Source organism: Salarias fasciatus, chromosome 15 (genome assembly GCF_902148845.1).
Source record: "Salarias fasciatus chromosome 15, fSalaFa1.1, whole genome shotgun sequence".
Lineage (NCBI taxonomy): Eukaryota > Metazoa > Chordata > Actinopteri > Blenniiformes > Blenniidae > Salarias > Salarias fasciatus.
In genome coordinates, this window is record NC_043759.1 from 10,882,231 (window position 1) to 10,906,275 (window position 24,045).

At 42.0% G+C, this 24,045-nt stretch overlaps 2 protein-coding genes across 2 annotated transcripts in view; one reads left to right on the plus strand and one right to left on the minus strand.

Moving 5' to 3' along the window:
* The window catches only part of cmtr1 (cap methyltransferase 1), a 506,633-nt gene that overhangs the window by 455,316 nt on the left and 27,272 nt on the right, over nucleotides 1-24,045 (plus strand). The window lies entirely within an intron of this gene.
* Nucleotides 15,395-23,671, minus strand: prkg3 (protein kinase cGMP-dependent 3). The gene is made up of 21 exons (XM_030111095.1): nucleotides 23,584-23,671; nucleotides 23,261-23,323; nucleotides 23,048-23,174; nucleotides 22,703-22,869; nucleotides 22,379-22,492; nucleotides 22,154-22,259; nucleotides 21,934-21,997; nucleotides 21,630-21,707; nucleotides 21,419-21,507; nucleotides 20,274-20,339; nucleotides 20,039-20,086; nucleotides 19,910-19,951; nucleotides 19,714-19,825; nucleotides 18,096-18,232; nucleotides 17,915-18,004; nucleotides 17,629-17,770; nucleotides 17,346-17,509; nucleotides 16,965-17,081; nucleotides 16,621-16,683; nucleotides 16,113-16,188; nucleotides 15,395-15,495 (listed from the first exon to the last, which is right to left on the minus strand). The coding sequence occupies exons 1-21, from the start codon at nucleotides 23,669-23,671 to the stop codon at nucleotides 15,409-15,411; spliced, it is 2,040 nt and encodes a 679-aa protein (XP_029966955.1). The 3' UTR covers nucleotides 15,395-15,408.

The following is a 24,045-nucleotide window of genomic DNA, read 5'->3' on the forward strand; positions in this document are numbered from 1 at the left end:
ACACTTTTGAGGAACGTTCAAAGTATTTGGATTATGTTTCGGTCGTCCAGTCCATTGAATAAGGATCAGTCGCACACACACTGAAGCTGGCAGGCATTTTGAACTTTTATGACTTTTTAATCGCCGTACACCCGGATCCATGGATTCTCTCATGAGCCTGAAAAAAAAAACAACTAAAAAACTAAATTGAAAACCAATAATGATAAGGTAGCAACACACTGTGTGAACTCAGACAATTAAATACAATATTAAAAGTTGACAAGCAATAGATGGATTTGTGCTCGTCTCTCGTCGAGGCCCTGAAATCTGCATCAGATGAAGAAGATCCTCTACATCGACGGAGAACACTGGACCTGGAGCGCTCGCACTGACGAATGTCGTTTTTCCTCTATTTTTTTTTCTTGGTTTACATTTTTTTTTAAAGTATGAATTTATATGCCTTGCATTCGCTGGTCGGTCCGTCCACACTCAAAGAGACGAATGTTGATGAATGTTTCCTCCATGAGCTTACTACCATCCCAAGGAATAATCCAACGGTGCCTTACTGAAAACCCACGCTGAACATGTGAGGATGATTATGCACGGCTGGCCTCTCGTACGACGTGAGCACAGCGGCGTCAGAGACGCGTTTAGGCTGCATCGTGAGGAAGCGGAATGTTTTATCGGACGATGAAATGCATGAAAAACGAGCGGAAAAGCTGTTTTGTAAAATAAAAGTGACTGAGATAGAAACTCCCAATACTTTGGGGATTATTGTCCATTTCGATGTGCTGGGATAGAAACATTAACCACATAGTGCCAGGCTTGCTGATTAAACCCCGACTCCCTCTACCAAAGCGATGCTCCTGACAGAATAAGATTGGATTTCACTCTTATCAGAGGAAACCTTTTTTTCTAAAACCTGTTTGTCATTTATAAAAAAAAAAGAGCCAGCTTTTATAGTTTTTTTTTTTTTTTCCCCTAGAACTGAAATATCAAGATCTTGGAGCATGTTGTATTATTTTCTCTGTATTGCATAATTTTATAGCAATGACTGATCATTAGCTGCGAGGCACATTGCTGCTTTTCATGACCGAGCTGCGTGAGGAACTTGAGTGAAGATGAGGTCTGTCATGTTTTTTTTTTTTTTTCTTTCCTCCACGGTTGAACGTAATAAATCAGACACCTATATTTTGTGCGTATCACTGCAGCGGCTGAGTCACCGGGGCTTTGAAGATATACGGCCTGCATCACATAGAAAGTGTGTAGATAAAAGCTTTTCCTGCAGCTGGTCGGCTGCTCACAGCTTCAGAGTATAAACGGATGGATTCTCATTTTGCATACTTTATTTTTCATCTATTTTGCTTTTTGCACAGAAGGTCACATTTGATTCTGTTTTAATGAGAAACTTTGCGTTGTGAGGTCTCGCACCTGGAGGATTTGGACTGTAATGCCTTGCCGTTTCAGTGCATTGATCCAGTGCGATATGCTGTAAACTGCTCAAAACGTTTGACGTGCCATTCACAGGTTGTAGCATCACTGTCACTACAATGTGTACTGCAGAACTACGTCATGTTCTATACCAAATATCTGCCTAACAGTTCATGATTAGTGAAAAATCAAGACAAAGTTCTTTGCTTTTTGTGTGTTTTTTTTGCATAGACATTTGAAAGTTGTGTGCGTGTGTGCCTATTTGCTTTTCAAGGCAGCAACATTCTGTTTTGTCCTCATTTGCACCAGTTTAATCTTACTTTATTTGATTATTATAGATTAATATCACTGAAATTAAAAATAAAATAAACCAAAAGAATGACTTGAAACGTGTTTCAGGTCTTTCAGTCACATGTGGTGATAAAAACCCAAACATTCACAATATATATTATGAAAAATTTCAAAAATGTGTATCGATGTTGAAGATTTGAAATCCTAAAGATAAAAAGAAATTATTCGAAATTATTTTGTTAATTTTGAAACATGCATCAATCTCATAAATGTAATGGGAGTAATTTGTGTATTTGGAAAGAATGATGATATGATCAATATACTGTTTACTCAGAATAAGAATTCTGCACCTTAACCATGACAATGTTGCTTATTTTAGAAGAACAGACTAAACCTAGAATCACCCTCGGGTTTTCTTGAAAGGTTTCACTTAGACTGCTCGATCACGACGAGGCTGACTGGAGATTACTGTAAGATCATGAGCTGTCATACGTAATCAGATCAACCAGGACTCACTGGGGCATTGTGAGCAAACAGGCTTCAAATGGGGATGAAAGCTTCTCTAAAAATACCATTATGAGCGTTTTGTTACTAAAGAGCCATCAGTAACACCCAAACACTGAGTGTGTGCTTTCATGACTTGCCATAGAAAGGAAATTTACTTATGTCTTAGTGCAAAGTTATCTGGGGAAAGCAAGACGCCGTTTATACAACAACGACCTGAAGTGAAAAGGCAACACGTTCACTGTTTACACGACAACGGCACTCTCCGCTACTGAAAACGCAACTTTATGGAAACATTTACCAAGGTGGAACGTTTTGCAGGTATCGCTTTTCACCAACAGCTCGCCAGTCCTGCAAAGAGGAAAAGGCATGCCGTCAAGGAAGCGTTGCATAATGTGTCATGGCTGCGTATATGGACACATAAAGTGCACCGCTGTGCGCGATCGTGACAATAAGTGTGTGCGAGTGCATGAATGAATGTATGAGCAGGGCTTTGGGGAAACTCATTACTTTTCTCTCCACGCAAGCGTTTTCACACGCCATCCCCTCCTCTTCCCAAGGTGACAGTTTTTAATTAAGTCTGCTGAAATCCCGGCCCAGTCATGTTGAATGTATCTACCCAGTCATGACGGCAGAGATGAGACTCGTAATGAACGTGAACGCATTCATCGTTTAACAACGGCGATTAATGTTTTTGCAAAGGATTTCACATATCTGGGAGGACGTGCAGTGAAAACAGCTCCGCGCCATAAAACACGATTATGTGCTTAATATAATCAACCATTACAGCAGACGACAGAGTGATCACGTGATTTCGGAAGATTATTATATTAATAATGAATATATCTGAATATTTTCATGAATGATGCTTTGCTTTGGATTTGGCATTTGCTAAAGATTGATGCATGAATGAATGAATCTCTTAAATGAAGGATGAATTTAGATCAAATCCGATTTTTATTTTAAAATAAAGTATATTTGGAAACAATCTTCCCATATATGTGAGCGGTTATCTACACACAAGCAAAAGTTTTCAAGTCCTGATTTTGTGTTGCATGCTGCTTAAACTGTTCTTTCATTTGTTTGACAAACACATGAATCTTTTAGATGAAGCTTTGCTGCAGTTTTAATAACGGTAAAACTTCATATTTCCACTCTGTTAATATGTTAATGCCACAAGACTTTTCTGAACATTTCCAATAAATTATTTCTATTAAAAAAAAACAGATCTGTTTTCATTTTGTTCACGAACAACCCCCCCCCAAAAAACAAAAAAACCCAAAAAAAGTGGGCATATTAATAAATAATGGGAACAAATCTCATGAGAAGACCAAAAAAAGCTCCTGGTGTGCCTCGCTGTGTTCATGCTGGAGATGGCGAGGTTTAAAAATGTATCTACTGTGCACGGCTGCAGATGTTAAATAAGACAAGAGTTTATAAAGTGAAAGACGTGTGAACAAATAAGACTGAAAAGTGGAAAAAGCAACATCAGAAAAAAAAACAAAAAGGAAATGTGTGATTACAATTCACATCAGCTCATTTCTGTATATTCATGTTTTGCACATGCAAAGAAGAAACATGTTGAAGTGATGTTTGCATGTTCTCCCTGAGAGAAAACTTTTGAAACTACAGGATTTCCCACGTGCCTTGTTCCAACTTCCTGTGTTTTTGCTTTAAAGTGTTTGTTGAATCAGCCCGACGATAGCCACTGTTTCCGAACTGAATGTACTGCTTTTGTCTCGTAAAAACCCACCTGTTGACTGCAGCTGGGCGAGTGCAGTCAGAGACACTTCCCCATAATGGATCAGAGTTGATAAAACCATCTGAGTCACAAGTTACGAAATGTTCCTTAATGGATCACAAGCACAGCGTGGACCGAGAAGGCAAGCCACTCATGAGTCACCGCGCTGCCTCCTTCGCTCTTCAATTTTCTCTCATGCATTTTGAATTTCCAAGTATTCTATTCCTTGTCACACTCCTTGTGTAACACATCTGTTGATTTAACACTGTGTGGCTTCCAGGAATGTTCATTCCTAGGATCTTATTGACTCAAAAGTAGTTTAACTTTGTTTTAAAAATGCTTTAATCACGCAGCGCCGCTGTAGATGTGCCTGTTTTTCATGGGGTTGAAACGCTGCCACCTTCTCAAAGCACTCAAAGAGCTGGGAGTGACGAGGCTCACAGCGAGAGGCGACCACAGAGCCGGCCCCGTGGCAAAGTGGCCGCCTCATTAGCGATTCTGTCTGCAGTCACATCAGAGGCGAGCCGTGACTCAGCCCCAGACCGGGCGGCGTTCAGGTTGGAGAGGTACATGCAGGGGGAATTATCACACACATCCAAATCCGTGTGTGCAGACTCTGATTTCAGTTTTACTGAGCGTACATTTGACCGACTGCTCATTCAGCTTTCTTCTTCTGATGTTTTGTTTGTTTTCTACAGCTATCGGTGAGGGTTCAACTGAGCAGCTATGACTTCAAACTGAAGATGAAACCCGCTATTTGTGGAAAATTGACTCACAGGGACACCCACTGCTGCCATTTAACTATTTTGTCAAGGTATTGATTTTTGACTTTGAAAAAAAAAACTGGATTTTGTTTTTGTTTTTTTCTCGCTGAGGTCGTCCGAGTCCTTCTGAGTGTTAATCAATATCCAGTATCTGTTTTATGTCCTGGTCGGACAACAGAGCGTTAACAGAGATTATATGTTTGCACTCTGCAGACAGAAGTGCTCCTCAAACACAATCAAATTGCTGTTGTAGTTTATGAAGAATGCGTGGAATGGAATGCGTAAAATAAAAATAAAGACATATTCTTTTTGTTCAGTATTCTGAAAGCTTCGGGGAGCCGCTACAGAAGAGCTGAAGAGCCTCCAGAGGTCGCGGCCCCAGAACCTGCCCCTCTGTGTCCTCCTGCACTATATCCATTAATCTGCTCATCCGCAGGACAGTGTTACGTGGATTTTTGAGTGATATCCCATTCTAAGCATTTTCCTCATTTGAAAGGGATCAGCTTGATGTCGACATATTATGAAAAATTTGTCCATCAGTAAAACTGCTGTTACATTGCTGGAGTTGTGCACAACCACATTACTAGAAAATATACAGACTTATGGAGTACGAAATGCAAATCAAAAGGTATTGATATCAAATGAAATTGTGTCCATACCCAGTAGAAATGTATCATTTTAAAAACAGCAACACAAAATGTAAATGATCACATCCTAATCTGTTCCAATAGATTAAAACTTGAAAATGAGTGAAATGCAGGAATCAAAAGTCCTTAATGTACCTTTCAGATCCGTTATAAAAGATCAGCGAGGCATTTTGAAGAGTTGAGCTGAGAGCAGAGAAGAGCTCCTTAAGCCCAGGAGACATTATTTAAACTCTGACCTTTACTGAATCTCACAGCTTTATCCCGTTGCGTTGAGGCCGTCGCAGATAGAACATCCTCTCATGCTGGGACGATGAATGACATCCTGACCTTTACTTCTTCAAGATTCCCCGCAGAGCATGACAGAAAAGGAGTTGTTAGTCACTCGTTATGACTTGAAAATATCATATATAAAAATGATTATTGCTCTTATTATATCATCAAAGACATTTGACAGCATGACGGCTGTAGCATCTGGGAGACAAAGCATTAAAAATTAATCCATAATCTTTTCCTGAAGATATCTAGAGTGTGTTTGCTCAGTGTGGCAGCTTGATTGTCTTCTGTGTCTCTCGACTCATGTGATCCCAGGCTTGTTGTGGTCCTCAGGTGGAAACGGTTTGATCGAGGGTAGGATGTAACACGGTGAAGTTAAACAGGGTTGAAAAGGTAATAAACTGATAAGACATCCATCTTCTGACCTCTGGAGGAACATCAATTCCCTCTCAGGTCAACTCTCTCCCACCGTTCCGAGGGAAACCTCTGGGTCTCGTCCCCAGCGGTGCGTTTCAAATGGGGGGCAACCGGGGGACAGCCGCCGTTAACGACTCCTCTCAAGGTGGAGGAGAAGCGGCTCCATGTCAAGCATCTCGCACATCATCCAGTTCAATTTGTCACAGCGAGCGCAGCCTGCCACGCTGTGAGGAAAAAACATAATTAAAAAAGACATTTTAATGGTTTGTATCCTCAATCTTATTAGTTTTGACCAAAATCGATGCAGTTATTAAAGACGAAATGAAAGGAGAAGAGAAAAGATGGGAAAAGGAAAAGAACAATCTTCAATAATCCAGATTTTTCTTTGAACTAAGAACCATTTCTGAAATGCAGTTAATCGGTCCAAGCTACAGAAAAAGACTGCGGTTCTAAAGGTGACACCAGTAACTGGAAATAGAGGTAATTATCATGCATCAATCATGATGCTCCCCAACCTTTGCAAAATGTCCTTTCTTCTATTCTTAAATACCACAGCCTGACTGACTTTTGCTCCTTCTCATCTTTTCTATAAGTATTATTTTCATTTGTGGGAAACATCTTTTTTTTTTCATGTTAAATCTCCTCTTTATACCCACAAATCTGAAAGTTCTCCCAAATGACTTATTTCCTCCAAAGTGTTTTGGTGAAGACTCTCGGGTTTCCTGCAGTGTATGAGCGAGTTCATCCTGTTCTCGGTGTCACAGAGTTCATCGTCACCTTCTCGTTTCCCGCCCGGCGTCCTGCCGCCGCCGCAGAGGACAAACGCAGCGTGCAGAATGTCATCAAGACTGGCCTCGCTAAACGGGTGATCGGTGGCGATCCGCTGTCTCTCTTTTCTGGATGTGTACACCATTAGGACTCTAAATCAGGTAAAGACAATAGAAAAATGACATCCCATCCGTCCAAACAAGATACAAATAGTTTCCCCCTCTTCCTGAACCTCGTGACTAAATGACAGTCAGTACAACTCAGAGAGAAATATCTGCACCAGCAGATTTTCTGCTGTCTCAAAGATATGAAATTCACACATGAACAGTTTCAGATGATCCTCTTCATTAAATTCCCTCTCATCTGGTTGCTTGGCAACCTCATAGCTGGAGGGAGCCACTCTTCACTTTGGTCGTGATTTGCCAGGAAATACGAGACAAATATCAAATATGGCGAAAAGGTGAGAGGACTCAAACTCTCTGGATCGGCCATGTTGGCACTGCATTGCAATATGATGCCTCTGACGACACAAAGATACAGTTTTAATTTTTTTTTTTTTCCCCATCCATCTACAGATTTAATGCGCAAAATGGTAACGTGTGATATAATACCTAATTTAATCCAAAGCTAAACTCAGCAGCAGAATGAATGGTGTGATGGCCAGGCAAAGGGTCACGAGAAAAACGGAAAGCACACTGGTTATCAGAATCAAAATGTGTTTTATTTAGCCAAACTGAATGAGCAGGATGTGATTGTCAGCATTATCAGTAGTGACGGTGATGGATGAGTGTAAATGGGGTGTTCTGTGTCGATGTGCAAAACATCAACAGAAACAGAAGCCGGTGCAGCCCTGGCAGAGCCGCAGCGTGACGTTCCCAGCAGAGAAGCGCCTCCAGCCTTTTATCCTCTGCTGGAGTCAACAGATCTGGAGTCCAGGTGCTCCGGGTCTGCTGATTGGCAGCCAGCTGCCTCGGAGACACGGACGTTAATAGGCAGCCCGCGCACGTGCTTCAGCCTCAGCCCACGAGGATCAGCTCAACTGTACAGACCTCCCTTTCTGTAGTTTTTCGACTATCATTGACATAATGATCTTTCCTCAATCCATATTAATAAAGCCCTCTACCTCTGAAAAAAGTCTTCACCAAAAGCTAAATCTCTTGAGTTCCTTAATTTCTGTTACACGGAAGAGTTTGGGCTAAACACAATGTCTACACCTCTTCTTGTAATAAAGTTTACAGTTGAGGCTGGTTCAGGCCATTTTCCAGTTAAGCTGCTGTAAGTTTAGACTGCTGGGAGATCTTTACTGGACTGTTTCTCTTCTCCCGTTTCACACTCTCTATGCAGATCATCACATTGTACCTCAGGGCCTGGTTCAGCAGATGTTTCTCATGATAAAAGGGACTTTTTTCTTTCCAGTTTCATCTAAAATAGAAAGTCCTAAATTTTTGTAAACTCAGAAACCCAGTCCAAAACTACCAACCTAAATGTGGCCAAGCTGCAGAGAAGCAAACTCAGAAAACCAGCATAATTGTCCAGACAATTAGTCTAAGAATACGTTTCAGAAAGTGCATGACAAAGACGCTATGAATAGATTGTGAGTTCATTCTCGCCGCCATTAATACCGTGAGGGGCTGTCGCATCCCTCCCTTTAAGCTAACACGTTTTATGTCATCTCATAATTAGCCATCACCTTTAAAGCTTCTTAGCCTCTGCATTCATAACCAGGCTGAGTGCTCTGAACAACAGAAATTACACTTTGTGGCCTAATCGAAGTGCAGCGACGTGTTCCACAGGGATCCAGGTACATTTCATTCAAACCCATCAACCGAGGCCAAGATTAGGAAGCAGCATTAAATACATCTATATTGAGAATTTGTGCATGATGAAACTTTAATTTTGTTTCTCAACGCTTTTGCCTGTTGGGAAATTTGAACCAGCCGTAGGGGCCGGCGGCAAAATGGGAACACATCACCGCAACAAAATGGCAGCGCTTCCAACGTGCGTGTGTTTCTAAATCAGTTCTTATTGTTTAGTTATTATTATCAGGGCGGTATATGTTCATAAAGACATGAGAGGTAAAGGAATGACAAAAGAAGCAGCAACGTCATCTTTAAAGGTTTAATTTTTTAAAACGGGAAAATTAATGGGCAAGCCGTTTCTCAAGCTGGTTTTCCAGAGATAATAACTTACACAATGGAGAAGAAAAGGTCAGGGAAAACCAGCGATGGAAATGAGCCACTTAGTTACGAAAATCAACCTGTTTTTTTCAAAACATACAAAACAGAGATGTAATTATAGATCGCAATCATGTAAAGATAGTCGGCCTCAGTTAAAGGTGCTGTAGGCAGGATTTTGCTAGTCAATGCTAATTTTTCTGTGTTTTCTTTGGATTAAATGTTAGAGTATCCATTGATAATCCTTTAGGAGTGTAGCATAATTGCACTACCGTGAGGGCGCAGCGTTTCCATCTGTCTCTGTTCTGAGCTGAAAAGGAATCTCGACAGCTCCAGGTATCTTTGACCAATCAGAAGAGCCCATGAGGCTCTAACCGTGATTGGTCGAGGGGCTATCGTCGCACGTTCTTGTGGGAGGAGCTTAACTTGCGCAAGGGCGTAATGTCAGAGAAAACAGGACAGGATTGGCTGTGCTGGGTTTCAAATCGCCATCTTAGATGGGTCAAATCGCCATCTTGCTTAGGTAAACCTAAGCAAGATGGCGGAGATGCTGAATCCTGCCTACAGCACCTTTAAGCTGATATATAATGGCAGCGACACAGTCACTTCAAAAATTAAAGCAAATAAATGATGTCGGCCCTGCACACAAGATACTGTGTGTTTATGCTTCTACTGTCGTACTGAATACAAAAATTGCTCCATGGAAAAGATACAAAATACAGCCGTATTATTTTCCCTCCAGGAGATCGATCATGCATGCTAAGTCAAACTAATCAAAGTTATAAAGACAGAATACTGGGAAATGCATGCATATGGAGAACTTTTCACAGGAAGTGAGCTGGAGTCATTATAAAGGGAGGCAGAAGTGCTAAACCACTCATCCTCCAAATAGCTCAGGATGTGAAAAAAGAAATCACTCTTTTAAAAGGCAGATGCAACAGGAAGAAGACAATAAACAATAGCTGTCAGCTCTTCCAGCCACATCAGTTCAAACACCCAAGAGACAAGCCTGTGATAAGGTAAGACAAGGATGTTAAAAAAAAAAAAAAGAAAGAAAAATGAAGGGATCTCAAAGGAAATCTCACACATGAAGTGACTCATATTGAGAATCCCGGCAAAGAAAACAAGAGCAGGATTCCTATCACGGCGAGGTGAAGCTCCAGCAGACGGTAAGTTCTATTTCTGTTCCATTATCGCTGCTTTGAGTACACCTGCTCTATGCAGCATCCTGCAAAGCAGACTGACAACTGTGTGAGCTTTAATGAGCTCTCATTTTGAAGCTATGCTGTCAAGAATGGGCAGAGAAGGACAGATCGGGCGCTTTCTTAAAGCCGTTTTGCTGTAGCGGCAGTGCAAAGAAATGTGAAATATTTTAGCACCCTAATTTCAGCCATCTGTCCTTGTGTCTGATTTGTAGCTTCAGCATTTAGCAGCGCTCCTCAGCTTAATTTTGCAGCCGGAAGCTGTCTGTGAGAGATTTCTCACATAACCTGCACCTCATCAAATTTCAGACAGAGACAGCCACTGATTACAACAGAGGCTTTTGCTGTTGCACGTTTCCCCCTGGGAGCTAGAGGGGGGGGGAAAAAAAGCAGCCAAAAATAAAAAAATGGGCAACTCGTGGATGAGTGCTGTGTTTGTGTGACACCCCGCCAAAATCAATGCCAAGAGGAAACTTCAACATTTAGACAGCCGAGAGTGCCACATTGCTTTCACGCTGCAGACTCCACAATCATTCTGAATTAGAAGCTGTTTGTGTTGTTTTCTTTACTGTACAAAACCACAGAAACGTCTGAAATCGGCCTAACCTCATGCTGCTGCTTCCACAGGAGCGTAACGTGATCCCAGTCTGGCAATCAGACTCCGGTGACAAATGCTGCGTCATTAAGATGAATCGGGAAAATAATGGATCGTACAGGACCCCTTAGATTCCGTCTGCCCGCGGTGTTCCAGCTCAGTGGTTGGCTGAGCGGTTTAGCGAACCACCCTACTGATTTCATCAGAGCTTTTGTGAATCAAAATGACAGAATGCAGTCAAATGTAACGAACAGGGAGCAAAACTGATTGCCTCCGGACAGGCGGGTTGAAAGTGAATACACAACTAATCATTCAGTCATTTTGACAGCGGAGGGGTGACTTGGAAGCTTAGGAACTTGTAATCCTTCTCTGTAAAAACTTCTGCATAACTTCTATTATATAGCAGTGCTTCCATAGCTTAAGCCAGTGGAAATCCATGCATCCATCCTCCATCGTCTGTACGCTTAATCCTGTGCAGCGTCGGGGTGCTGGAGTCGATCCCAGCCAACTCTGGACAGAGGAGCGTCCGCCCTGGACAGATTGCCTCTGGAAATGACTCACTCGTTTGAAAAAGGTCTATTTTGGCGACGAGACATCCAAGACCTGAAGATGTATTACATGATAGGGATTAGGCAACGCTAAAGTAGATACTGCAAAAATGCCAGAATGATGACAAACGGATGACGTTCTGTATCTTCAGTTTCTTCTAAGTTCTTTTTTTTTTATTACCTTTATAAAGTCTTTTTTTAAAAGGCAGTAAAATTTGAAAAGCTTTCATTATGATTTCCGGCCAGACTGCTGATTGAAGTGGTTTCATAAGGACCTTTATATCAGCTTTCCAGAAATCGCAGGTTATGAAACGCCAATCATTGTGCTACGAGATGCAGCGCTGGATATAGGCTACATTCCTCCGCTGTGAATAATTACATCTCAGAGGGAGAAATACTGGAACCTGTGGGAGTTAAACACTGAAAATGAAAATGACTGCCGTCTTTCTGAATAAAACTGTAGATATTAACTCATTAGAGAATATTATGGCAGCAAAGTTTCTATCAGGACAGTCTCTCGCTCACAAATGTGTGATCAGACCTTCTAAAACTGAAGTGACCAAACGTAGCACTGACTAAACGGGAGTTTGAGAAGAAAGCGCAGATGCAAACAGTAATTAATCACACACAAGTGTCAACACTGAGTGGAATTAACACAGAACTGGCCAGCTGGGAAAACGCAGCCAAATCGAACATCTAGTCACAGAGAGTGAATCCCTGCAGCGACACAAAGAGCAGCCTCCCTTTTCCCTAAACCTCGGGCTGCGGCAGACGCTCCACTCTGAGATCAGCCGATATCTCCCAGAAGGAAAATGAGAAACTTGAAAGCAGACAGACTCGGTGAGACTCAGTGAGAAGCCGTCCTAGTCCTGATTGAACCGTCGCTCTGTGAAAACACTGGTTTAGCACTTGTGTTGAACCCAGATATAGTCTACATTCAAGATTCCCAACAGAAGGCACTGGGTGAAATAATGAGATCCTAAATTACAGCTGCAGTAATTGCATGAGTCGTTTTTTCATCTATAGACATTTTGGTCACCTCTGGTAATGAAACAAACAAACCAAAAAAAGCCCACATGATCTCAGGGCTCTTCAAACGTCACGTGATTCTACTGGAGTGTTGATATAAAAACACTTCAAATAAGAAAGAGAAAAAAAATAATCTAGTCCTGAAAAAATCCCAGGATGAAAGCATTCACTGTAGATTGTCACAACATGCCTCCTTGCCTGGATCTCCTCTTTTTTGAAAATTCTAATTAGTTGAACAATTCAATGCTGATGAATTGAACCAACTGATCAAAATACAATTGAAGTTTTTTTTTTTAATTGCCTCTCTGTCAGTCTGGTCCTCTATTACATTCATGCAGGTGGAAAATTAGAGTTACCAGCTCAGAATGTCCTGGAAGCAGCGCTGCATATGGAGAATGTCATGGCCATGGGTTCAAGTGGGATAGAAGATTCACTGATGGGAGGAGGTGGGAGGCAAAAAACTGACGGTAAACAACAAACCACATTAATTTATGTAAAACAACATGCAGATGAACTGATGGCTCTGAAGTCTATGAAGACTTTAGTTCTGGACATACAGCTCCTTTTGTGATGCAGGCTTGGCAAAACAAGTCTCTGAGCTTATTAACTGCAATGGGTTTTATTTTTCAGAGGGCAGCTGTAAGAATAGCCCCTTTTCCTTTCTTGAACACTTCTGATGGATGCTGACAACTGTCAAAAACAACGCTGCAACGAGCTGTAATTTTGGGGATGCTCTGACCCAGTCATCCTACCATCATTATTCAGTCTTCGCCAACTTCTATCAAATCCTTTCCCATTTTTCCTGCTTTTAAAATATCCACTTTTACCACCGAACGCTCATGTTGTGTCTATACATTCATGGCTGACCTGTGCATTTATTTTCTAGTGTTCAACAGAGGTTAATGCAATCAGGATACACAACATTCATACCATATATAAATGATGAATCATATCATCAGCCTTTTTACTACTTCGGTACTCTCAAAGCACTTTGTCTTGCATTCATGCATTTACAGACACATTCACACGCCAGGTGCTTCACTTCCATTGGAAGCTTTTAAGGCTTTAATGAATTTCCCAAGAACTGCACCACTGACCTTAGGACTGAAGATAACCTGTTCGCTGTGCTATGTCAACACAGCCCTTAATTAAGAAAAAAATGCATAAAGATGTTGAAGTGCATGTTTTTGCATTTAAAAAAACTGATGCTGTGACTGGATATAATCAGTGTTGTTCTCAGCAATGCCGTACGATCAATTACATAGTCAGTAATCCCAATTGGTTCTTCTGTTCTTGTTTTAAAAATATAGAAACTTACCATCACGTATTTTTGGAAAAAGCTGGACCTGTTGTGCTGCTGCCATGGTAATTCAGAGGGCGGACTACATGTGGTTTTAATCCTAAGCTAAAAATAGCCTCCGTAGAATTTTATATTATCTCATGTTTGAGCAATATTTGCAAACAACCACAGTTCAAGGAAATCATTTGAGGAAGCGATGGTTTAACATTTTTGAAAGCTTACATGCTTATGTGCATTAGAAGATGCATTTTATTCATTTTAAATACATTTTCAAAAACTTTGAGTGACAGGAAATGAGAATTAGAGTCAGTATGGAGGAATTGTTGGCTTTGATGTCTTCCAGGGTTTTGCTGGCATCAGAAAGGATAGGATTAATCCTCGCCTGCAGGAAACCACAGATCGCTGCTGAGAACATATTTGTGGCATACTTTGCATCCTCTGGGCCACTTCTGCCATTCCTGTCAACGCATCGCTCTGTATTTCTGTATGAGGGAGGCATCTGCTCCTATGTCTTTCCCCCATGGAGAACGCGCTCTCTTCCCTATGAAGTTGTCTTTCTGATGTGAAAAAACTGGTCTCGGCAGGCGAATATCATGCATCGACTGGATGCTTCCTTCAGTCTGTGTCAGAACCTGCTGCCTTAACCCTCCACTTCCACACAACCGGCTGCAGTCATTATCAAGCACGTGAGATTAAAAGCTGCGAACCTCTTATCCAGTGGATGGGCTAATTTCCTCTCTGATAGCGTCTCCATAAGCACAAGATTTCACTTCACGCTCTGGATTAGCTTGAGCAACGACGGTGGATCAATACAAGATTTCAGTCATGCTGATTAAAGCGTATGCCGGCACGTCTTTTGTTTTTTTTCAACCATGATTGCATACAAACTGTGGCATTTCCACACACTGTAAACTGAAATATTTTACAGCTAGAAGGTCATGGGTTCAAATCCAGGTCGAGTTCGCTCATTTATATCTGTGCGAGAGTGGATTCTTTCCTTTGTCATCTGATATCCTCCCACCATCTAAAAAGATTTATCATGGGCGAAGTGGTCCTCTGAATTGGCTGTGTTTGCCCCGCAATTACTACCACAACAACAAGTCATCAGTAGGGTAAAAAAGACTCGACAGGAATGTGAAACATTATTGTAAACAACTTTATCAATATTAACGCATTAGGCGGCTTCGCTCTGCGCTGATGAGCAAATTCCATCTCTAACACTACATCGATCCAACAAAACATATAAATGAAAGTAAACCAACAGTTAAGACGTCAGTGATAATTTGATTTTCAGGTTGGATAGGAGCTACATTCTCGTATCACATGTGACGAGGCTTTATTCTCTGAGAAGCGCGTGAACGGTGTTTTCATTAGGATCAGCGGAGCGTGTTGAACGTTCGATCATCATCATTAACACTTCTTCATCAGGCACCAGATTTCTCCGCACCGACACAGAATGTCCTAACATCTTGACTTAACACCTCCGCACACTTTGGCCTCCATCCCCCACGACTGCCGTTTCAGGATGAAAACAGATGAACTTTGGTCTGTATTCTGGAGCCAGTGATTCCTTTGCAGTTAAGCATGAATTAATCAATCGAACAAATATGAAGATAAGTGTTTTCTCCCCCTTGCTTTCATTTTCTGAGACCACCTGAACTCAGGTGAACCGGGGAGAGCTGGAATTATCTGGATCTGGCTCTGTATTTGAGCGTCATTGGCCTCTGATCTCTCAGCCTTGGAAATCAGAAGTCACGGTCCCAGCCGGAGAACTCTTCCTCCGCCTTCGTCTGGTCCTGAGGGAATCGGTCAAAGTTGACGTAGCTTGGACCCTAAAGATGGACACAGAAGCTGATTAATAAGATCATTTATCTTAGCTGGTGCTGTTTTGACTTTCCGATGACTGGAAATGTGAAGTCAGAGGTTGTTAATATCGAACACTTTCATCCTAAAATATCCATGTGAGGTTAGTTTGCCCATAAGTGTGATTGTGTATGAATTTCTGTCTCTCTGTAATGGACTGGCAGCCTATCCAGTGTGTGTCCAACCTTCCTTATTGATGGATGGATGGATTCCCTATCATTACTTCTTGCATTTCATGTTTTCTTATTCATGCTTCACATGCGTTGGCTCTATTCTCGACCTTGTTTCATGTGTGGCGTTGCTCCTCCCTTCATGTGTCTCACTTTGATTAGTCTCCTTGAGTGTTGTCACATTGTTTTGCACAGATCTCTGCGCTCTTTTTTCAATCTGTCTTCATGTCAAGGCCAGTTCGTCTCTTTCTCTTGGTCTATTTTAAGTGTCTCCTGCTTTTGCACTGGATTTTAGCCACCGGTTTGATTAGTTTCGGCTTTGCTGTTCATTTTTGTTTCGAAGGCCTCTAAAGACGGATTCAATCCTTGCCCACATTTTGCGTCCTCTCTTTAGCACAACAGCCTCGATCACTTGCCTTGCGTATGAGCCGCACCGTTGGAGCTTCAATCTGACACATTCGCAGCTTGTGCCAGTTCATACTGCTGAACCACCTGAAGGGAAAGCAGAGAAACTTCAGCTTAAACCCACTGAGAATGAGAAAGTTCAAAAAGGATTTTACAATCATCACGTGAAAGCTATTTGTGAATATGACTGTCTGTCTGAATTAAATATTACTGCAAAAGCCTATGCAGACGAATTATTTGTCTTCACACAGAAAAACATTGAGGCATCACAAATTAAATCATTGTGCTGTGTCTTGATTGTGTGATTAACAATATTGTGCTGTCAAAACTGACACAGCCTCCAGGGTACAATCTCTGTTTATAGATACGTTCGCTGACACATGAGCTGACGCTGCTCCACTAAGCGCTTGTCATGACTGAGGGAAGCAAGATCACGGTTTATTGTTTGAAATTTCAGAGCACGGCTGAGGAGACCAGTGGCCGTACTGGAACTCATGGAGAACATGTTGCCATGGTTACCTGTGATGCCGGACATCTTTGATTCCGTTCTTGGTGTTTCCCAACCTTTGACCCGGCCGAGGTCTGCAAAACAGAAAAAACATCCAGACAGGAAATTCATTCACTCATTTAATCCTTCATTTATTTGTTTCATCCAAAATGCGTGTTTTAAAATAATGTTCCATTTTTAAATACGATAACATCAGTGTTGGAGACAACGTCCATCAGGCAGTATCTGCACTGAGGAAAATATATGGAATGATTCAGTCCTCTTCCAGAAAACACATTAAATTGAATGTAAATTACTGCACTTCTACCATATAAAGCTTCATTCTCCTGTCCTCCGCTGTGTGTGTTGATCTTACCTGCACAGTTTACTGATAATGGACTTGGAAGCCTCACTCAAGTAGGGCGGATACTTGAGGACCCCATCCAGGATTTTGGAATAAATCTTTTGGGGCTCTGTGCTTGAGAAAGGAGGGCTGACAACAGAAAGAGAGGAGGGGGAAAAAAATCATGGTAATACATTTCATGTGTAAGACCCCAAAATAGCTGCATAAGCTTGCAAATCAACCAGCCAGTGTTCAGCAGCACGAAGCTGTGAGTGTCAGGGAGTCAGTTCATATTTCCCTGCTGCCATCTGCTGGTTTATTACTGTAACTCCTCATGGGATGCTGATTAAACACCTCTATAAAAACAGATGTAGCTGTAATTGCTGGGTAGTCTGAGTTGTGTGTCAGTATTACCTTCCCACCAGTAATTCAAAGACCAGGATGCCGAGAGACCAGAAGTCAACTGCGAAGTCGTGTCCTTGGTTCTTGATGATCTCTGGAGCCATGTACTCAGGAGTCCCGACGAACGAGTAGGTCTTCTCACCACGCACCAGCTCTTTAGCAAAACCAAAGTCCACCTGCAGAAAGACACATTCGAATGGCGTGGGAATCCTGCCGACAACTGAAATAGACTGTTTCTGAATTTCTTTGGATGTGAAAGTAAGAAAGAAAACTATGAGCACAGATAAGGACTGACCAGTTTGACGTAGCCTTTCACATCCAGCATCAAGTTCTCGGGTTTCAGGTCTCTGTACATGATGTTCTTTTTATGCAGGTAGGCGTACGCCTCCACCACGCAGGCCGTGCAGAACACGGCGATGGGCTCATCGAAGCGTCCTCTGAGCCGTGAGAGGCAGAGGAAGTCAAGATGTGAGCTAATAACACTTCATCCGCCGGCTCTAATGTTCTCTCAGACTACTGTAACTCAGAGTCGTGATATTGCCGTTCCAATGAAGTTAAATAAAACCAGAGGGCCTGCTTACACTTCTTTGAGTTTGGTCCAGACCTCTCCACCGCCACAGAACTCCATGATCATGTAGATGTACCGTGTGTCTTTGAAAGCCGCGTAAAGTCTGAAGAAAAGCACAACAATAAAGAATGTTCAGGTTTTCGGTTGTGACAAACTGCTGTTAGACAGCTTGGAGTTTGTTTCGGGGTAGATACCTGACGATGAATTCACACTGGGTGGCTTTCAGGATCTTCTTCTCAAACAGCATGTGCTCCTCCTGCCTCTTGGCAACAATGTGCTTCTTGCTGACACGTTTCATGGCGTAATATTTGCCGTGATTCACCGTGGTCATCTTAGAAGAACAAAGTGTTCAAGTTAAAATATCAAAAAAGAAGGAATTCTTCGTTTTAAATGCCAAGCTTAGCGTCTTTAAAGTGGCTTCAATTTTCTTCAGAAGTTCACAGCCTGCCTGGCAGGTTGCAGTTGGAAAGCTACCAATAATGGTTTCTTCCAGCTTTTTCTTCTTTCTTTTAAGCTCGCCATTAAAAGTTGATAAGAGTGTCAGAACATGATTTTTTGCATTACGTGAAAACATTAACTATTTCCAGTGAGATTTTTTTGTCTGTTTTTATTTTTATTTTGTCTACACTTTTAAACTTTTTTAAAGTTTAATGGAGAAAAGACAGATGTGCTAACCTGCTGACTTGGGCCCCTTGACTCCACATGTGTTTTAAATCTGGGTTTTAAAACGGACAGTGTTTTTAAACTACATTCACAGATAAGCGCAGCGGTTAAGTCCAGCTTTTTCCACCTTAGGAAGTTCCCAAAGTGAAACCTGTTCTTGCACGTGAGTACTTTGAGACAGTAATCCATGCCTTTATTACATCTCGGCTGGATTACTGTAATGTACTTTATGTTGGAGTCAGCCAGTCGCCCCTCGCACGTCTCCTGTTGGTCCAAAATGCTGCAGTGTGGCTGCTAACTGGAGTACGTAAGAGGGAGCACATCACTCCCATCCTGGCCTCCCTCCACTAGCTACCTGTGCATTTTAGTGCCTCAGATCAGCTGATCAGCGGCTCCTGGAGGTGCCGAGGTCCAAGCGGAAGCTCAGAAGGGACGGAGCTTTTTCTGTTGTGGCCGCTAAGCTATGGAATGAGCTGCCACTGTGTATTTTAATTTTAATCTCCTTGGTGTCATCCAGTGTTACAGGACCCAAAAACTTTGACGACATTTGGACTTTCCTGGCTGAATTTAACCCATTTCTAGCTGTAGCCGCAGAAAGCTCCAAACCCAAGTGAATGGGGCAGCCGATTACAATTTTCATGTCGCCTCAGAATGTCATTGTATAAAGTTTAGAAAGACTCGGAACACAAGTGGGTTCCTTCTGAAAGATTAACACGTGCGTGACTTCAAACAGTTTACCTAACCTTCACCCTGTTCTACATCATCAGGCGTGTTCAAGCATCCAGTTACAATAGCACCGAGCTGCTTTGGTTCAAGTGTACAGTTGTGTCCATTACTTTTATCAAATTTGCTTTGAAATTTTTCCGATTGGCTCGTGGTTTGGGATGATTTTGACCCACAGAACTTTTGTTTGACACCCCTGATGTAGAAGGAAGCATCTTTTTCCAAGACAGTGGGTTAGTAAAAAAGAAAGAGAGAGAAAGAACGTTGTTTTTCTATAATATTTACAAAGTTTGACGAAATGTCTCCCATCATTTTTCTCTAAAGGTTGAATGTCTGTCATAAACAGCCAATCATTCATTTCAAAAAGTTCTCCAACGCCTCTTCTGGCTGCAGGAAATGTTCCAATAACAGACACTAATGACTCACTAGCTCCACACGACCAAATCCGCCAACTCCAAGTGTGACCGGATCTCCCTGAAACCGGCCCTCCTGATACACCACAGGCACCAGATCCTGAAACCTCAGAGTGGAGCTGGTTCTGAGAACGACACGCAGCTTGTCAGTGACAGATGCTTTATATCAATCCACCTCATGTCATCGTGCAATATTAGCAGCCACTCACGTTGACTTCTGCGGCGTTTGTGCCTCCTGCATCACTTTTGAGCTGCAAGTGAATAAACATTAAAAAGATATTAGTTGGTAATTCGATGAGTCATTATTCGGAGAATCGGCAGTCTTTTGCATAACGTACTCATCAAACAGCTCCAGGTGCTCCACAGGAATCGTCTCCTCAAACACCCTGAACAGAAGGAATCGTTAGACAAGTTGTGCAGAAATCTGTCAGCGAACATAAACCAACAGCGACAGAATAGAAACGCTCCGGAGTTTGCTCCTCCGGAAGAACAGCTGTCACTGCAGAGTCTCACTGAGCGTTATGATTATTGCTCCTGTTTGGCTGTCAGAGCTCAGCGTGGAGTCGTACTCACTCCTTGTCAATGGAGAAGCAAGTAACAGGCCCGTCGGCAGTGCAGGTGGCGGTCCGCAGCACCTCTCTGGGAAGAGGGGGACAGAGCAGCAGTTTATTATGTCCAACATGTCAGAACTGCGTCAATATCTGCTAGAGTGGAAGATCGGGACTTTTTAAAAGCTGCTGCTGGGATAACTCAAATTAAAATGATTTGTTTCTCTTGAAATTCAACAAGAAAACTGTGTGTAAGGTTTACATAAGGGTTACTAAAATGATATTTTCACAGTACAATCCCATAATGGAATTGTTACAAAAAACAACACTTTTTTTTAGAAAGGTTCAAGACCAGGTCACACTGGTAAAAGTGCTACTAAAAGTTTTATACACGCTACTGAAAAAAGGCCTGTTAATAATGTGCACATAGGTGTATCAAAGCAGGGTTACTGTGTGGTTTGGATTTTCTGTTTTTAGCTTCCCTGTAAAATAACTTTATTCTGTAAAAGTACCATACAATAAATCTATTTATCATTATTATTATTATTATTATTATTATTAATTCATTTTGTAGAGCTCATTAAGCTGTGCTGAAGTTACATAAGCCAGTTAGAATAAGATTATGTATGATCCGGACATAAGCAGTTTTTGAAAGAAACTCAATGTAAATTAAATTACAGTGAAAACTAACAGCAGCAAACAGAAGTGAGACCTTGTTTATTTGTTGCTGCTGTTTCTGTACCTGCGCAGAGATCATCGATCATCTTTCATGTTGGCATTGATCACCTTGTTAGTTTCGGTTAATGAGGCGCTCCTTGTAGTGACCGCTAACACAACCGCTTTGTTTAACGCCAAAGCTCAGCGTTGTCGAACAAGGAGGGCAGAAGTAAACAGTGGTTTTGTTTACACAGTGATACAAATCACCTCAACGTCTTGCTATATAAACTTGAGTGATTAGAATTTTAATTCCGTTGAGGTGTTGTTGGGTTTCTGTTGTGCATCATGGAGGAACTTTATCTAATGAGTGGCTACAAACCAGTTTTCACATTCAGAGGACAGGTAGTCGGTTCTGCAATCAAAATGCTGAAGAAAACAACCACTGAGGAGGGTGTGTAGAGCGGTGGATGTTGCACATTTGTCCTCAGGCATGTGTTGTGTTTCCATAGTTACCGTATAAGGGCCTGTTCCCCGAAATGCTCTCCTTTCCCCATCCTGCGAATCTGCTTCTGATGCCCGTTCACGTTCTTAGTCACCAAGACCTGAGGGTGTATCGCACCAGGGAGTGAGAAAAGAGAGTAATTGCACATAGATGGTACACACAAATGAGCTGGTAGCGCTTTCACATGGAAATGTATGTGAGCGCAGCGTCGCTCTGCATTACCTCTCCTTTAAGGATGATGTAGAAAGTGTTTCCTTCAGCTCCCTCCCGAACGATAACATCTTTGTCCTGGTACTTTATCTGATATCGATAAGATGAATAAGACAAAAAAAAACATTTGTTAGTCTGAGAAAATAGTTGATTTACTCAGAATTGATTGAAGTTTCCTTGTCACTGATGTTTGATTGTGCCTTGCATGTTGTTTGTGTGTATTCTGACTTTATTTAAGTAATCCAAAATGGTGTACTTAAAAGTTATAAGTAAAGTTGTTGATAATATTGATCCTTTGAGGCATTTAGCTACATACCTCCTCCATGGAGTCAATAATTTTGGACAACTGGACGTCATTCAGGTCCTTCAGAGTACGAGACCTGCAAGAGCAAATTCAGATGTAAAAGTCACGACGCGTGTGGTCAGCAGACACAGGAAGAAAACAAGAATATATAAAGCTTTATGAATTAAAGTTAAGATTTGAAGACAACGCTTTGTAAATTGGGTGAAAAATGACTCCGCATCCTTAAACTCACGTCTTGAGGAAGCCCATGAGCTGCTCGCGTTTCTTCTTGGACTTGTTGGTGATGATGGTCCTGTAGGTCTGCCGCTCCATGCACCACAGATGTACCGCTGTCTTTGCTGCAACATGAGTGTATTTTCCCAATGACTTTCTATCTGTCTGTACTCCACAGTACAAACGTGTTATTCGCACAGAAAATAGCAATTCGTAGACAAAACGTGAGAGCGAAAGTGCTGACCTTTGACCGTGGCTGTCCGTTTACAGTTGTACAAAATGGCCAATTCCCCGAAAACATCCCCGGTGTTCAGAGTTCGGAGGTTTCGACCCGCCTGAGTCACAAGAAGCTCGCCAGCTAAAGGAGGATATAAATAAAATACTTAAGGCGACAGTTTCAGAGCCGATTTGTTAACAGGTACTTGTTAGATTTTTACTGTGACATTAATGATTATTTCTGCAGAGCCCGAGGTCACCGCACCTGTTATAAACCCAAAATAGACAAGACGAAAAGCATGCTGGGAACATAATTACAGCTCGGCACTATCAAAAGGGAGGCACTTCCCACCTGCTACTATGTACATGCTGTCGCCTTCGGAGCCCTCTTTGATGACTTCTTCCCCCGGTTTGTACTTGCAGGCCATTAGCAGATCAACCATCATGGCGATCTGCTCATCGTCGAGGCGGCTCAGGAAGTCGTTGGTCTGGATGGCCTTGACGATCAGACTGGTTTCGCTGGTGGGGAGGGGGGAGGTGAAGGAACATTGTTCATCCGAGGTCGTTCCGATCTGGGAGCTCTCCCATGCATCACACGGGCCCATCATGCATTATGTAAAAAGCTTCAAGAGCCAATTAATTCAGATTTGCCACACTGGCAAAGGCAAATAGGACGGGACGGGCGCTAATTACTGACCTGGCAGTTTTCTTGACCTTGTTGCCAATAATCTCCAGGGTCTCAGGGATCGGTTCAGAGGCGATGACAGCCGCGCGACTCGTTCTGACCTCCGCTTCAACCTCATTACCGCTCTGCGAAGGAAACTCTGAAGAAACAAAAAGAAAGTGGGTTTTAAAAGATGCTTGGAATCAGATGGCTGTGTGTTTTTCCCCAGTGACTCCTCCTCCTTACCCAGATCATGGTACTGACTGTGCAGTTGTTGCAAGAGGTTTTCTTTCTCTTGCAGTCGCTTTTCTGTAGGCATAAAAACAAAAAGTCAATTCTGCAGTTTGGCCGGAACCACCTGCTAACGCAGGTACAGTTAGTTATGTGAAAAAAATGTTTGCAAAAGTCTAAAACAAGTTCAATCATGTACAACTACAGGATAAGTCTTGGATCTTTTCTAAGTGTATTCAGTCCTTTGTGCCAACACTGCAGTAACACACAACAGGTGAGCACATTTCAGCCAATGGCGTGTGGGATCTACCTGAAGTTAAAGTTAATTTTACACTCACCCAGTTCCTCGTTTTGCCTCTGCAGCTCCTTGTTGATCAGACATTGTTTTTCTAGCTGCTGCTTCAGGTCTGCAATTTGCTTCTCCATAGCTGCAGTGACGGATTTCATCAAAAAACAGATGCAACACATTAGATGCAATCTAACGAATTCCCCATTTATGTTATGAGTGAAACAAATCTTCATAAAACAATTCCACAGGTTTGGATAGGTGTGAAAATGTACATGTACTCCAACCTAGATATGATGTCAATATTATGCTCTTGTTAACAAACTGATACCTATTTTTTTTTCACAAGTCTCTGAACTCTGCTCTGCTGGCTGCTCTCAGCGTGGGTCCCTCTCAATAATGCAGACTAATGATGGACAGCCAGCAGGGTGCCCTGAATGCTGTTACACCCTGCCTGCTTTTGCAAAAAAGAAAAAAAAGAAAAAAGTCTGTGACTGATAATGGAACTGAACAA

Excerpts from the sequence above, each read along its gene's own strand:
- prkg3 (XM_030111095.1), bottom strand. The coding sequence starts at position 23,671 with ATGGAGAAGCAAATTGCAGACCTGAAGCAGCAGCTAGAAAAACAATGT. Across the intron at positions 21,708-21,933 it reads TTATTGACTCCATGGAGGAG|ATAAAGTACCAGGACAAAGA; the intron begins GTATGTAGCTAA and ends TATCGATATCAG. Across the intron at positions 18,005-18,095 it reads CAGTGTGAATTCATCGTCAG|ACTTTACGCGGCTTTCAAAG; the intron begins GTATCTACCCCG and ends GCTTTTCTTCAG.